The sequence below is a fragment of the Ctenopharyngodon idella genome, chromosome 2 (genome assembly GCF_019924925.1).
Source record: "Ctenopharyngodon idella isolate HZGC_01 chromosome 2, HZGC01, whole genome shotgun sequence".
NCBI lineage: Eukaryota > Metazoa > Chordata > Actinopteri > Cypriniformes > Xenocyprididae > Ctenopharyngodon > Ctenopharyngodon idella.
In genome coordinates this window covers 25,404,548-25,420,857 of record NC_067221.1, presented here as the reverse complement: position 1 = coordinate 25,420,857, position 16,310 = coordinate 25,404,548, and the positions used below count along the sequence as shown (strand labels likewise).

Here is a 16,310-nt window from a genome sequence, read left to right as displayed (position 1 = left end):
AATGCAACAAGTCTTCAAGGTAAGCATAGGTTCAATGCCATCCATTACACCTACCTCTGGACTACTTTGGTAATGAAGTCATCAGTGCAGATCAAAGCATCAGATAAACCCTTATAGAGTTTACAGGCTACCTGCATCGAATCAATCACCTCCATCACCACTGAGAGCAAAAACAGACTGAGTCAGAAATCAGAAGAGGCAAAACTACTTAAATGTAAAGAGTGAGCGAGGTAAACCTTTTTCCTTACCACATACAAGTGATTCATTAACAGGGTGCTGAAAGGACACACTAAAGCTTGAGTCTGTTAGTGGACACACTTCAAACTGCAGCAGTCCAGGAGAATCTGTTAAAAACATGAAATTATGTGCAAAACTCTGCATCTATGAGCAGAATATATGATTAACTTAGTAATACAATAGTTGACTTCAGATCTCATTTTAGCAAAGGTTTCAGAACACTCTTTCACCAAAGCAAATTAAAATTACAATGTTGGACTAGGACATGTATTTCCTAATATACAACATTCACATGATGTTCATAATGCACATGAAGTGATAATAAAAAAATTTATTCATTATATTACATCACCTTTACATATAGATTGAAAAATAGCAATACATGTTATCTGACCTGTTAAAAACGACATTACTACCTTTAGTCATTCTTTAAAAAGATATATAAAGTGAGTAGTCAGCTTGTCATGTGATCTTAATATGTCAGCCACCGTGTACTCAAGTAGAATAAAACTGCTATGTCTTTATTTTCAAACTGTCTTCATATCATGTAAGTAGACACTATTTAAATGAATTATATATTACTCTGTCAACCTTAATAGACAACATTTTTAGTAATCTACCAACTCTTACGCCCACAATTAATATGAAAGACAACACACCCACCTTCCTTAATGTAGGTCTTTTTGACGCAGCTGCCAATAAGCGTGTTGTAAGCAGCCTGATGTCTTATAATGTCGAGGAGGGCAGGCACCTGAGCAGGATGTCTGAAGGGAATCTTGGAAACCAAAGCTCCTTGAAGACACCTCCCATCCTGCACTGGAGCATCACCATTTAGGAAATAACAATGTTGCTGTCCTGGTAAAGACTAATGGGATAGAAAGGCAAACCACTCAGAAAATTAAAAATAAATCCTTATAATGATATACTTTTTTCTCCCCAGTGATGGCAAGATGATATCTTAATGTCATATGGCTTCAAAATACAACAGAAATACTGTATGTTAAATTTTATTATTCATACAGTTTTATTTTGAATAATTTATTATTCATAATAATTTATTATGCATACATTAGAGGAATCATGTTCTGTTCAGAATATATGGTAGTTGACAAAATAGATTTCTGGACATTAACTTATTTCCTCACCAAATTTGGCTTACAAGAATGTTTGTCTGACCTGGGGCCTTATGTATAAAACTTCTCAAAAATGCTCTTAAGAATAGACTCAAGCTTTGACTTAAGTGCCTGTAAGAGTAGCCATGGCAGCGTGACACCAATCATTTAATGTAATTATAATAAAATCATTTAAATAAGACAATGAAACATTCATTTTAATTATTTTTTTTTTAGATTGCTTTGCATTGTGCAAAATTATCATGTAGAAGTATTGATGCTGTGGAATCCTTTTCTAATGATATATGTCTCCTCATTTACAGTTGGAGAATAGATGCGAACATGAGTTCCATCAGTGACTCCAACAACTCCAGGGAAGCTTGAAATCCTCATAAAAGTGACTTGCTTTTGCCACATGGTTTGAAGATCAGTTGGAAAGTAAATGAACTGCCATACAGCATGGCCGGTCTAGGAAAATTGACATTTTCACTCTTTATCCGAATATTAATAAAAATTTGTTAAACATTTTGTAATCATATTGCGTAGTTGTGCTTTTGTGATAACGCAATGAAACATGCCAAATTATGCCGACATCATTTCTGTCGAGACTGTCATACAAAGATATGAACACATGCAAAAACAAGAGGGAACCAAAGGAATATTAATAACCAATTATGTTGCAGTCAATGTATGCTTTTTCCTGTCAGTTTTTTGTTTTTACATGCATATTTTTGCTAAATAAAATCTGTAGTGCTAGTTTGCCTTTTTTTGCCAAATAATTTTGTCATATAAATACTGTAACTAAGTTTAGCGTTTTGTTCTTCCCTCATATTTAACTTTTTTTTCCTTTTTTTTTTTTGGACAAAAATATTTTACTAAAATTGAAAATAAACAAACAAACAAAAAGAAGTAATTATTACTTTCATTTTGCATTGATTTGTGGAATGTGCAACATTATTAAATTTCTTACTAGGTCAGTTACAAAAAAAAAAAGAAAAAAAAAAAAAGAAACCCTGACAATCAAGCTTATATAATTTTTAATTTATCAACTGTCTGTCATTATATAACTCCAGTGTATTATATGATCTTGATATCTTCGTTGGAAAGTGTGTGGCCTTCCTCCTCTCTGCTGCCATTTTGTTACTCCTAACTAGGTAACTAGGTTAGGATACCTCTCCAGCACTCTTAACTAATTTATGAATCACACTTATTCTTAAATGTAGGAATAAGAGTAAAATTACATCATTAGAATTTTTAAACACTTTAGACTACAATTTCACTCCGAGCAGCTTTATACATATGGCCCCAGGTCTAGATATATTGTGTAAATATAGACACTGCTAAATATAAAGTAACCTAAATATGAATGAACAAACAATAACTTTACAAACAAAAAAACCCAGTGGTGTCGAATACTCACTGCATAAAAACGCATTGTTTGGCCCAAAGCAGGAGGACTGGCCCCTCCATCCTCATGCAGTTGGCTTTTAATGATGAGATCATATAGTGGGGACAAGGTGGGCGCGGTCTCAAAAACAGGGATACCTAAAAAGATGAAAAAAAAAAAAAAAAAAAAAAAAAAGTGAAGTAGAGTTATGTTCATGCAGTCTCATAGAAACACATGAGCAATACTCATATTATTAACTCTTATTTTAATCCAAATTTGTGATATACCAAGTGATAGACCATTTAATAGGAGAAGCATAATAACTAATAATAACTACATTAATGTAGAAGTCAATAGCAGTCATCCATGTATTGTGGCAAAACAACAATTTTTTGATCAATTATACAGCTAGGGTTTCAGACAAGATTTTATACCTGTAGAACTGCCCATTTTTTTAATATATGATACAGAGAATGGCATCAAGCAATTCATCTTCAAGAAGAAACACGCTGGTAAATCTACACAGTTTGAGTTTGTTACAGAAGAAAATGATGGAGTCCTAGAAAAAAAAAAAAAAAAAAAAAGTAATTAAACAGTAATTAAATAACTATTTGACATGACACCAAAAATCTTGAAAGAATTAATAAATCATTATTATAAATCAATAAATTTTACCAAAGTAAAATTCTGTTTTAAATAATTTATATTTGAATGTTTCTCAAACAAAGCTATCATATGACAGCTATCAGAACACTTGGGAAATAGGTCACAAGCCACAAAAGCTACTTTTATGATATAAACAGCCCATGGTCAAGTATACAGCAAAATTCTGCTAATCTCCCTTTTGTGTTCTGTGGACAGGGTTCCCACTCTTTCATGAACATCAGATTTCAATATTTATTTTATATCAAGCACAATAAAGACGATGGGTTGATAGGTTTGTTACAGCCAATCTGGACAGAATCAAACTGTACCTGTGTCTGTCATTACTGCAGTAATGTTAAGGCATATACTGACAACTAAAATCAAATTTAAGGGCATATGACTTTTTTAAAATCCAATGAGGAGAGAGGGCTGGTAGAGTGAATGAGAGAACAAGCGAGTTCGAACGAGATGCAGTTTGCAGCTTTCTTATTCCTGCTTTTAAACATTATTTTCACACTGGTGTCTTATTGGTAAAAATTATTTTATTAATTATTAGGCTTAAACCATACATGGCTACTCACTACCACTGTCAAATGATATTATATTATATGTTATGTTATATAGGTCTATAAAACACCTAAACATTATATAAATTATATATTCCCCTACCCACCTAATAAATAGATTGCAATATAAATGGCTATAACATAGTTTTCAATATAAATATTCCTCATTTCCACAAACCATGGTAATTTACTACAGTTTATTCAAGGTAAAAGTTTGTGTTAGTGTGGTGATTTTGGGATTTAAAAGTCTTCTATCTTCATTCATGGCACGTTTCTCCTGTTTTCCTCATCAGTCTTGTTGGGAATGTTGAGGCTGTTTCATCTGATTTAAAACTAGTTTAATCATCAAGTGATTTGTAGTTTGTAAATGAGAGGTGTGTGTCGAATTGAAACGCTTCTCACTAGATGTCGCAACGCTGTTTAATAATGGTGACCGGGAATAAACGCAGCTCCTTTAAGCTTCCGTTCCGTTATCCACTGGGCCGTGCTGCGTAGTTCAAAGTAAACTAGTGAAACACATGAAAGCAGCGCTATTTGACAGAAATATGGAACACATAATAACTGCTGAAATATTCGCACGGAAAACATTTCTCAGGTCAGTCGGAGGAGCGTGCATGTATACAGTGCCGGATTTGGCCCGCGGGCCGCCAGTTGACGAGCCCGGATCTAAACCATATAATGACTTTAAAAACCACAATATAAACAACTTCAATCAACATCAGTCAACCAGTTGACATTTACAACACTGCGTGTAAGCTTAATATGGGTAAATCTTTGCATTGGTCCAAACAAAAATGGCAGAAAACACGGCAATTAGGCAAAATTCGTTGGAACCTTGATTAACCAATTTTTATGTAGCTCAATTTCAAGTACTTTCAAGAAGCATGGGAACCCTGCATGGAAGAGATTACACCAGATTACACCATGGTAGAGTTACACCAGAATTGTCATTGTTGGTTGAACTATTCCTTTAATTCCCCAATTATCTGACCCTTTGTTGTCGACTGGATGGGATCCTGTGATAAGCGGAGCAATGGGAAGCTTGTAAACCGATGTGGTGCCCTCAACAGTCACTGACACACTCACACCTAAAGTACGGGGAACTGCAGAATGAAAGAAGAGAAGATAGTAATCAATGACCTTGAAGTATATAAACAGATTGTTATTTAAATGAATATTCAATTGAAATATGCTTGTTGATCTGATTGATAAAACAATTTTCTCACTATTGACATCAGTGAAGTTCAGTTGGGCTCCTGTTCCCTCTTCAAAGATATCATCTGGAGAAACATAACACTGTAGAGATACTAGATGACCGCCGCTCCTCGCCGTCAACAGACCCACACTACCGCGAAGTATGGTCTCCACAGCATTTGCCTTAGTGGCTATCCTATAATATAAATTGCTTGAGTAATTATAAATACATATACGTATATAATTATATATATGTAAATATAAAATATGTGTATATGTATATATGTATATGTATATAAAAATATATAATATAATAATTATATATTATATATTACAGTAGTTTTCATAAAACTGACTGCTAGAATTTCAATTCATTTTATTTGGACCCGATCAAAAGCAGGTCATAATGGCATAAAAACGCTGAATAACAGATCAGATTATTTTGGATGTGATCAATGCCAGGGAAAAAAAAAAAAAAAAAAAAAAAAAGTGAACCGCTCTGTTACAACTTCTCCAAAAGCTAAAAGGATTAAATTAGAAAGATGAGATTAAATTGTGAGTTGTACAGATACCTTGACTTTTACATACAGGTACACAAAGCCTGGTTACTGACAAATCTTTTCTTCAAGAAAGATTGGTCAGTGCGAACCATGCCATGATCCCAATATTTTTCATAGGACTTTAAAAACTTGTTATAGAGATGCACAAATCTGGAAAAAGCAACGGAATCATTGCTAAAGACTTAGGTGTTCAAGAATCCACAGTAAGATAACCTTTCAACAATTCTGGAATGTTGCTACTCTCCCTAGGAGACCAGTGAGACCACTGACCACTGTAAAGTATGGTGAAAGAAGCATCATGGTTTCGAGCTTCTTTGCTGTATCATGAATTCAAAGCTGTATCAAGAGATTTTACACAAGAATGTCAGCACAGAAGTACACAACATTGCATTTTAGAGAGGCTGGGTGGTTTAAGACAATGACCCAAAGAACACAAGTAAATTTACTAAATAATGGCTGAAAAAGAAAATATATTTTTTCCTGAGTCCTGACCTAGAGCTATATGAGATGCTGTGGCATAATCTAAAGAAGGCTGTGCTATCGAGACAACCCAGAAATATAGATAAACAAACATATTTGTGTGGAGTGATGGTTCAAATTGGTCAAAAGTCTTACAAGTAGTTGCAGAAAACATTTGGTGGAGTTTTTTGTGTTATTAGTTTAGTTAGATTGTCTATAATTGTGATTTAAATTAAAGGGGTCATGAAATATGTCCTGCAAGTTCAATTATTTAAAATAAATTTAAAAAGCATTTATATAATCAATCTGTAAAAAAAGCTTTGTTTGGAACAGAGGTGGCATGTGATGTCACTGGGGCACAATCATTTGAATACAACTGCCTCTAGAGCAAGACAACAACGCCTACTTTTACATCACTGCATCATTGTCCCCGCCCACTGATGTTCAGTCGTTGATCAGCAAGTGGATCTAAAGTAGGCCTAGCCGTTTATGATAAGATAGTGATAACAACAAGATTGGCTGTGGAAAAACATCATCTTTGCACAGGCTGCCGAAGGATCTCAATGTCAGAGAACAATGGATTCAGTTTATTTTTAACGAACGTCCTAGTCACTTCAGTGCTGACTTGCATGATTGTACTGTACATTTTACCAGCGACTGTTTTGAGAATAAGTCGCAATACAATACTGACTTTGCCCAAAAACGTTTGCTCAAAGATCAGGAATCAACTGTTCTGGAATCAGCAAGGACCCCGCAAACTGTAAGTAACGCATTGAATTTTTTAACCGGTAATGAAAGTTAAATTCATAGTTAATAATCCTAGTATTTTTAAAGAATGCTCTCTTTATAATGGCTGAAGCTGTCAATCACGCAGCACGAGTTTATCTGGACACTTACCAAAACTCCCGTTTATAGTGATGATCTTACACTACACAATGAATCTTTTACTGTATTTAAATTGTGCTTGCATTGTTAGCTTTGGTGAAAGCATTTCATGAGAGTGCAGAAATTGCATTGCAATGACAAGATCACTGCATTCACGTGATCAACAGACTGTCATCTGCTCAATGTTAATCACTGCAACCTTCCATGTGATGGAATAGATATAAACAATGCAATAATTAATTTTCACGATTCGTTAATCTATACAGCTGTAATAGTAAAAGTGTGGTAAAAGTATTTGAAAGGATTCCACATGTAATACTTATTTCAATTGCAAAGATGTCAGCCAATCACAGCAGTGGGTGTTTACACTGAAGTCTTACAGCAGACAGGCCCCTTCAAACAGAGTGTTCAAATCAGAGGGCTAAAATCAGGGTGGATGATAGCCATTTATTTCTAAATTATGACAATTATTTGATGTAAAAATCATATTAACATTATAAGTGCACCTCAGGAAACATAAAATAAAAAAAATCCATTTCATGACCCCTTTAAGATCAGACCACATTTTGAGTAATCAATGCAGAAATCCAGATATTCAGATATTTTCAAAGGGTTCACAAACTTATTCTTGCCACTATATGAATGTTATTTACTATAGCTTTTGATGGTTAAAAAAAACAACAACTGTAAGCTTATCTTTGGGCAAGGTTTCTACATGCTCTATCATTGCTATGTCTTTTTACATTTCTCAAGTCACTAGTAAAAAACACGGGCTTGTTCTGAGAACAGTTTGCAACTGACCACTGTCTCTAGCACCCATCAGAACAATTTCTGTAGAAAAAGGAATAATAATTACCATATTCATGTACCATTGTATGTGCATGGTACTGCAAGTTACTTTAAAGAATAATATAATAATACCACAATATAGTATTAAAATCCAAAAATGTCCATTGTACTTTTATGCTAGTGTATGATATGAGGAAACATTTTTCTTGACAAATAAGAAAATCAATATGCCTGAACATATGCATCATCTTGGTGAGGTCTAACTCCAGGGACTGAAGAGCCAGATACATCTTTGTCTTTAATTTGCTGTGGAATAAAATGAGAAAAAAAGCATTAAAATGCAAATAGTAACAGAAACTGCAAGTGTTTAATGATATAATAAATAAAACTAAAAAAAAGGAGAAAACACACTTGTCTCCAGGGAGCTTATACAGGTTAACCAGACCCTTCAGGTGTTTGGAAAACTCATCAAAATTTTTGTCTCTGTAAAAATAAAGGTTAATGTTCTGGTAAATACATTTAATGCTTTGTATTCTTGTACAGTCACTTTGCAGTTGTTGTAACTTGTATAAAATAACTTGTTGAATTCTTGAATCCGATGGCTCATAGACGACTTTATGAGGGTAAGTAGTATAAAGTAGGATGTAGGTCCTGATTTGTTGGTCTCATTACAGTTGCACATTCTTTCTGAACACTTTCAAAATAACAGCAGCTTGGGCTGTTTCTAAGCAAAATATTTATTCAGTGACAACAAAAATTCTCAGATCTGAAAGTCAGTTAGCATCCTTTACTGTGTAGGGGATGTTAGTAAAGTAAGGAAATGCAATAGAGCAGATAATATTTTATCTGTCAAATGACACAAAGCATTCTACAGTATCAATCATCAGTAAATGACAAAAAATAGCTACGATATCAAAACTTCTTTCTTAACACTGGTCTGTTTGTGTCTAAGCATATGTATTTTTGGTGTGCAGTGAGTTTGACTGGGTGCTATCATTTACAGACACTCAAGTGTTTGAGGCACTAAGCAGCAAGTAAACTAAATATACATATTCCACTTTGCTGAAAAATTTACTTTCCCTCGATATAGTTTGCTTACCGTAAATGCTGTATCAGCTCAGGACAACTCTACATAACAATGAGACAAAAATCACAATAAAGTAAGATCACAGGACATAGACATACTGCTATTCGCAATAACCACAAGTCTTCCTCTTACCACAGGGTTTTCACCATGGTGGGCCACTTTGACATCCACAAGCTTTCCAGCTTTATCCAAATGCACCTCAACGTAAAACATATCTGAGGTGATATAGCACTCAGTACGTGAGGGACTCAGGTGAGATCCCAACCTGTAGGCACACAGCACGAGAACAAAAAGACCATACATACCTTTTAGTAAATTTAAGTAAAGTTAGGTAGGTCAAGTAAAATCAAGTAGAAATTTTGTTGAAATCCGATGGCTCCTTGAGGCCTACATAGGGAGCAATGACATTTCCTCTCTCAAGATCCATAAAGGTACTAAAAACATATTTAAATCAGTTCATGTGAGTACAGTGGTTCAATATTAATATTATAAAGCGACGAGAATATTTTTGGTGCGCCAAAAAAAACAAAATAACGACTTATATAGTGATGGCCGATTTCAAAACACTGCTTCAGGAAGCTTTGGAGCATAATGAATCAGCGTGTTGAATCAGCGGTTCGGAGCGCCAAAGTCACGTGATTTCAGCAGTTTGACACGCGATCCGAATCATGATTTGCTACGCAGATTCATTTTGCTCCAAAGCTTCCTGAAGCAGTGTTTTGAAATCGGCCATTACTAAATAAGTCATTATTTTGTTTTTTTTTGGCGCACCAAAAATATTCTCGTTGCTTTATAATGTTAATATTGAACCACTGTACTCACATGAACTGATTTAAATATGTATTTAGTACCTTTATGGATCTTGAGAGAGGAAATGTCATTGCTCCCTATGTAGGCCTCACAGAGCCATCGGATTTCAACAAAAATATCTCAATTTGTGTTCCGAAGATTAACAAAGGACTTACGGGTGTGGAACGGCATGAGGGTGAGTAATAAATTACATTATTTTCATTTTTGGGTGAACTAACCCTTTAACAGTATTCTTTGGTATTTTTGAGGCTCTTAACATGCTTCAAATTGTATGACACTTGACACACACATCAATATTGTCGACCAGTAGATATGGGCAAAGCCTTAAAAACAGGCGTGGCTGAGGGGCTCAGTAGCACCACCTTTTGACTAAAGTTGGGGGGTTCGTTTTACCTACAGTCACCAAACTCATGACATATATTGTTCTCATCAAGCCAGACAACTTTCTCATTTACAGTCATTTGCTCCGACCAACAGGAAGTCAGCTATTTTGGTTTGAATGTAGATTTTCTGAAAAAAAAATCATGGTCTGTATTTAATACTACTACTACCTATTGCACCGAAGGTGCGTAGGCACCTACTGTAATCGTTAGTTTTCTTCTTCTTATTATTATTAGGGGCCAAGCACCGAAGGTGCGTAGGCACCTATTGTATCTGTTGGCGTTCTTTCTTTTTTTTTTTTTTTTTTTAACTATTCTTCTTCTTCCGCTCTGGAAGTCTATGGCAGCCCATAGAACCATGTGGTAAAAAGTTGTGAAATTTGACACACTGTTAGAGGACAGTCTGAACTGTGTCCATAGCAAATTTGGAGTCTCTAACTCAATCCCTCTAGTGCCACCAGCTGTCCAAAGTTGCGCTCATGTTTATGTTAATAACTTTTGAACCGTAAGGGTAGAAACAAAATTCTTTTTTCCTCTGATTCCTTGGGTCAAGCTGAATCGATTGCACCCTATGACGTCATTTTCCGTCATGAAAATTTTTCCGTCATTTTGAATTTTCTGAAAAACCTACTTTTTCGAACTCCTCCTAGGCCGTTACTCCGATTTTCACGAAAATTGAACCAGATCATCTTCAGACCATGCAGACAAAAAGTTATGGAATTCAAGTTGATTTCTCAAACCTTTTCGAAAAACACGCGAACAAATTGTACATAGCGCTTGCGAAAATAGACATAAGGCTGTATCTCCGTAACGCTTTAACGTACTCAGTCCAAACTTGGTACATGTCATCACAAGCATGACCTGAGGCAACATGCAGCGTTTCGGTGCAGCGCCACCTACTGGTCCGGAGATATGAAAAATGGCTTTTTTTGCTTATAACTTCTGATGGGTTTGTCCAAAAATCATAAATTTCTCGTTGAATTCGGGGCATCATATCGAGTCGAATGATGTCCAATTTTACCATATCGGCCATTTTGCCCATCGGCCATTTTGAATTTTGTGCTAAAATGCTGTATTTTACGAACGCATTAGTGTATCGTTACGAAACTCGGTATGGGTCATCAGCATAATGCCCCAAAGGAGCCTGAGAAGTTTCGGACCAGCGCCACTTAGTGGTAAAATCAAATATTCAAATGCTTATCACTATGGGCGTGGTCAACTTATTTTCAAAAGAGTCATGTCCTTAGACTCTTGAATCCCTGCTGAGTCCAACGATACCAAACATGCTAGGTTTCGACTTATGGTTTGTCCGCCATGTTGAATTTTGCGAAAAACCTGCTTTTTCGAACTCGTCCTAGACACTGTGTTTGATTTTCATGAAAATCAAGTCAGATCATCTTCAGACCATGCTTGCAAAAAGTTATTAAGAGCTTTTTGATTAACCCAACCATTCTTGAAAAACACGCAAATAAATTTAATGTAGAGCACCCCAAATTGGACTCAAGGTTATATCTCCGCAACGCTTTATCATATTCAGACCAAACCTGGTATATGTCATTACAAACATGACTTGAGGCAACATGCAGCGTTTCGGCACAGCGCCACCTACTGGTGCAGAGATATGAAAAATTGATATTTTTGCTTATAACTTCTGATGAGTTTGTCCAAAAATCATAAATTTGGTCTCGTTGGAGTCGGGGCATCATGCCGAGTCGAATGATATCCAATTTCCCCATATCGGCCATTTTGGCCGTCGCCATTTAGAATTTTGTGCTAAAATGCTGTATTTTACGAACGCATTAACGTATCGTTACGAAACTCGGTATGGGTCATCAGCACAATGCCCTGAAGGAGCCTGAGAAGTTTTGGACCAGCACCACCTAGTGGAGAATTTTTTTTCCATATGCTTATAACTTTTAATCTGGTTGGCTTATTTTCACGGGACTCACATCCTTAAGACTCCTGAATCCTTGCCGAGTCCAACGATACCAAACATGTTAGGTTTCGACTCACGGTTTGTGCGGCGTGGTGATTTAGCGCTTAAAAACGATTGCGAATATCTTTGAAACCGTTAGTCCGATCGAGACGAAACCAGAGTAGGAAACACGGAACCTAAGCTGGTTAACTATATGTCACTGCCCAAACGTCAAAATTTTGATAGGAAGTGGCAAAAAAACAAAACAAATCAAAAAGTCATTCATGGGTCATTTTTTATGATCTCTTACATGTAAATGTCTGTAACTCCAAAATGAAATGAGATATTTGCACCAAATTTGATACACGCATGTATGGGGTCACCATGAGGACACATAAAAAAAAAAAATTGGTGGGATTGTGCCTCTTGGTGGCGCTATAATTGAACAAAACATGAAATATACATTAACTACAATACAGTATTATGTTATAATATGTTCTATTATATGAATGCATTGGTGTACCATTATGAAACTCAGTATGTGTCATCGGCACCATGCTTTGAAGGTTCTCAAATGGTTTCGAGACAGCGCCAAATGTTGTAATAACATTTATTAAAAATTACTTTTTCAAACTGCTCTTAGACCATTCATCCAATTTTCACCAAAATCGAATCATATCATCTTCAGACCATGTCGAATAAAAGTTATGGATTTCGTGTTGATAGACTAAACTGTATTCATATACCAAAGCGAAGAATTAGAGGCTTGATGCCAAAATGACTCTTGAGGCTGTATCTCTGCAATGCTTTGACATATTGACACCAAACTTTGCGATTGTCATTGTCACCTCACTCTGACCATACCGCACAAATTTGGTCACAGTGCCACCTATTGGTGGAAAGTGATAAACCAGTAAATCTTTATTATTGACTGTATTGTTGATATTTCAGCTCATTTGCCTAAAATGATCTTAATAGATCTTTAATTGCTCACTGATGCAGTTGGTCTGATGCTCACAGCCATGTTGGCTGGCTTATTGTGCCGTTTTTGTGCTTGGCCCCGTAATTGCTGCTTGCAGCTATATTTATTATTATTATTATTATTATTATTATTATTTTCCGACTATTCGGGCACTTTTGTGGCCCTTACCATGCTCGAAAACTCAAGAAACTTTGCAAATACATCGGAACCTGCAGCCATCAGGGCTGGGCAGAAGCTTGTACCCGGGCGTGGCAGGGGGGCTCGACAGCGCCCCCTTGAATGGGCTTCGAAGACTTGACCATATATCAAACACGCTTGCATGCATTAGTATGAAACTCACTACACATATAGACCTCATCAGGCCTAACAACTTTCATGCTCTAAGTTATACGCCAGCTCAACAGGAAGTCAGCTATTATGGGCTGTTTGAAAAACGCATGCTCTGGAATTTGATATACTTCTCCTAGGCGATTATTCCGATCACCACCAAACTCGGTCAGCATGAAGTCAAGACATTGATGATGAAAAATTGCCAGCGGATTTTTGATATCTTGAACGGTTTGGCCGTGGCGAGGCAACGAATATATGGCGAGAAAAGGGAAACACGAAATGTGTTATAACGTCGGCATACATTGATTGATCTTTATGAAACTTCAGCTTTGTGTTTGTTGTAGGAGTCCGATCACATGGATGTGACTATTGTGAGTCAAAGTTATAGCGCCACCAACTGGCAGCAGGAAGTGTGTCACTTTCAAAATGCTTTGAGATCACTCTCTTTCTTTCACCCGATTTGCTTCAAATTTCATCAGAATAATGTCAAAATATGGCAGATGTAGACCAGTGAATGTATGTGTGATCTCTCAAATATTGTTGCCATGGCAACAAGTCAAACATTAATAATATTCTTGGGTATTTTTGAGGTTCTTAACATGCTTCACATTGCATGAAACTCGACACATCAATATTGTCGACGAGTAGACATGGGCAAAGCCTTAGAAACGGACGTGGAGGAGGGGCTCAGTTGCGCCACCTTTTGACAAAAGTGGGGGGATTATTTTTACCTACAGTCACCAAATTCGGTACACATATTAATCTCATTAAGCCGGACAATTTTCTAATTGACAGTCATTAGCTCCGACCAACAGGAAGTCAGATATTTTGGTTTGAATGTGGATTTTTCACACTCTCTCTCTCTTTGTGTGTGTGTGTGTGTGTGTGTGTGTGTGTGTGTGTGTGTGTGTGTGATCATATGGGCACCAACTGCTGCAGTAAATGTGGTGTATTCAAATAACTTTGAAATAGTCCTTTTATGTTTAACCGTTTTAAATGCCTATTGCCCGCCGTGCACAGTTGCCCTGAAGCCACCGGGGTGGCGGTGCCACCGGGCTTGGGCCCGCCATCGCTGCTTGCAGCTATATTTATTATTCTTCTCCAAAGTGAATCGCTTTTTGGAGGGCCTAAACGTGCTCGAAAACTCATGAAACTTTGCACACGCGTCAGAAGTGGTGAAAATTTACGTCTGTTATGGGTTGCAGAATTAGGCGTGGCAAAATGGCTCGATAGCGCCACCTAACAAAGTGCCCCTCGTGCTACATTTCACGTAGATTTTGAAATTCGGTACACACATTTAACAGCCCAATACCTACAACAAAAATCTCTTGGAGCAAAATCTGAAACCGAACAGCAAGTCAGATATTTTGAATTAACTTGCCATTTTTTGCAAATTTCCAGACGTTGTGCTTTAACGAACTCCTCCTAGAGCTTTAATCAGTTCAATGTCATATTTGGTCAGTCTAATCTAAAGACCTTTGCGACGTTAAATTGCGAAGATCTTGACTTTTCGCTGAAGGGTGTCTTTGTGGCAGCCTGACAAAATTCGATGTTTCACCATGAAATACGAAGTTGTTGTAACTCAGACATACGATGTCCAATCTGCCCCAAACTGCACGTTTTATTAGAGTCCTAATAAAAATCTACATGGCAATATTCAGTTAGTCATAGCGCCACCTGTGGGCAACAGGAAATGACATGTTTTACACTGTGATTAACTCCTCATAGAGATTTAACCAGATCAACATCATATGTTGTCAGTCTAATCTTAAGGCCTTAGGGATGTTAAATTGTGAAGATCTTGAGTTTTCGTTGGAGGGCATGACTGTGGTGGCCTGACAAAGTCTGGTGTTTCGCCATGAAAGAGGAAGTTGTTGTAACTCAGGCATACAATGTCCGATCTGCCCCAAACTTCACATGTGTGAGTCCTGGCCTGAACACATTTATATGCCAATATTCAGTTAGTCATAACTGCTGGCAACAGGAAATGGCATGCTTCAAAATGTAATTCATTCCTAGAAACACATTTCAATATGCCACAAAGTACCAAACATACTAGAAAACACGTTAAATTATGCAACACTTGGCTAAGTGGTAATATTTGCGATTAACGCCACGAAACAGGAAGTTGTTGTAACTCAGGCATACAATGTCTGATCTGCTCCAAACTTCACATGTTTGATAATAGTCCTGGCCTGAAGGCATCTCCATGGCAATATTCAGTTACAGTCAAAGCGTCACCTGTTGGCAGCAGGAAGTGTTGCACTTTGAAATGACTTTGCCATAATTCTCTTGTAATTACTTGCTTACATGCATGTCGCCCACTGTTCACTGTTTTCCTAAGGCCAACGGGTGGCGGTGAGCCCGGGTGCGAGGGCCCTTTCATCGCTGCTTGCAGGTTTAATTATCTTTATTACTATATTAATTTTTAATGTAGAGTAGAGATTTAACCTATATTCACTATATACAGTGCTAAAGTTATTAGACATCTGATACCCAGTGTAAGGTTTGTGCCACAGGTCAGGGCAGCCTAAACTATCAGTATTGGTGCTAAAATCATTTTTCATGTTTCTGTAATGGTTAACCCACCAGTATGTGTAAGCTCTTTAGTTACAGCAGTATTTCTAAAACTACAATATTGTTGTTATCCATGAATTTTTGATTTTACTGTTTTACAGTCAATAACAGACTGTTATCAAGTTTTTTTGGATATTATGTGTGAACATTATTTAGAAACTATTTAGTTGTCTCAGTTTGTTATTTTCCTAATAAATGGCAATACCATTTTTAGCTTTAAACAAGTTTTTGATAGATTCATTAAATATTTGTGTTCTCTTTTAATGACAGGTAGTCTAATAAAATGTTTTCATTGCATTCAGTTGGCACATTTGTTTGAAGTACACTGGGCAGGATGTGCAATAGTGTGTTTTTTTGTCAATAAAATAAATAAAATTAGGATTTTTATCCGATTA

The 16,310-nt window shown here is 36.5% G+C and overlaps 1 protein-coding gene across 10 annotated transcripts in view; it reads right to left on the bottom strand.

The window, feature by feature from the left end:
- The window catches only part of med1 (mediator complex subunit 1), a 633,161-nt gene that overhangs the window by 535,987 nt on the left and 80,864 nt on the right, over positions 1-16,310 (bottom strand). For 9 of the 10 annotated variants that reach the window (XR_007927076.1, XR_007927078.1, XR_007927079.1 and 6 more), the window contains 11 exons: positions 9,054-9,186; positions 8,934-8,962; positions 8,246-8,317; positions 8,066-8,140; positions 5,174-5,337; positions 4,939-5,050; positions 3,171-3,295; positions 2,770-2,894; positions 901-1,102; positions 249-344; positions 55-160 (listed from right to left, as the gene is read on the bottom strand). Coding sequence is in view for 6 of the 10 variants with exons in the window: in XM_051877089.1 (XP_051733049.1) it covers positions 55-160; positions 249-344; positions 901-1,102; positions 2,770-2,894; positions 3,171-3,295; positions 4,939-5,050; positions 5,174-5,337; positions 8,066-8,140; positions 8,246-8,317; positions 8,934-8,962; positions 9,054-9,186 (1,239 nt within the window). In the remaining 4 variants the exon portion in view is untranslated. Of the gene's footprint in view, positions 1-54; positions 161-248; positions 345-900; positions 1,103-2,769; positions 2,895-3,170; positions 3,296-4,938; positions 5,051-5,173; positions 5,338-8,065; positions 8,141-8,245; positions 8,318-8,933; positions 8,963-9,053; positions 9,187-16,310 lie in introns of those variants that run through there. The other variant, XM_051877103.1, reaches the window with a different exon arrangement.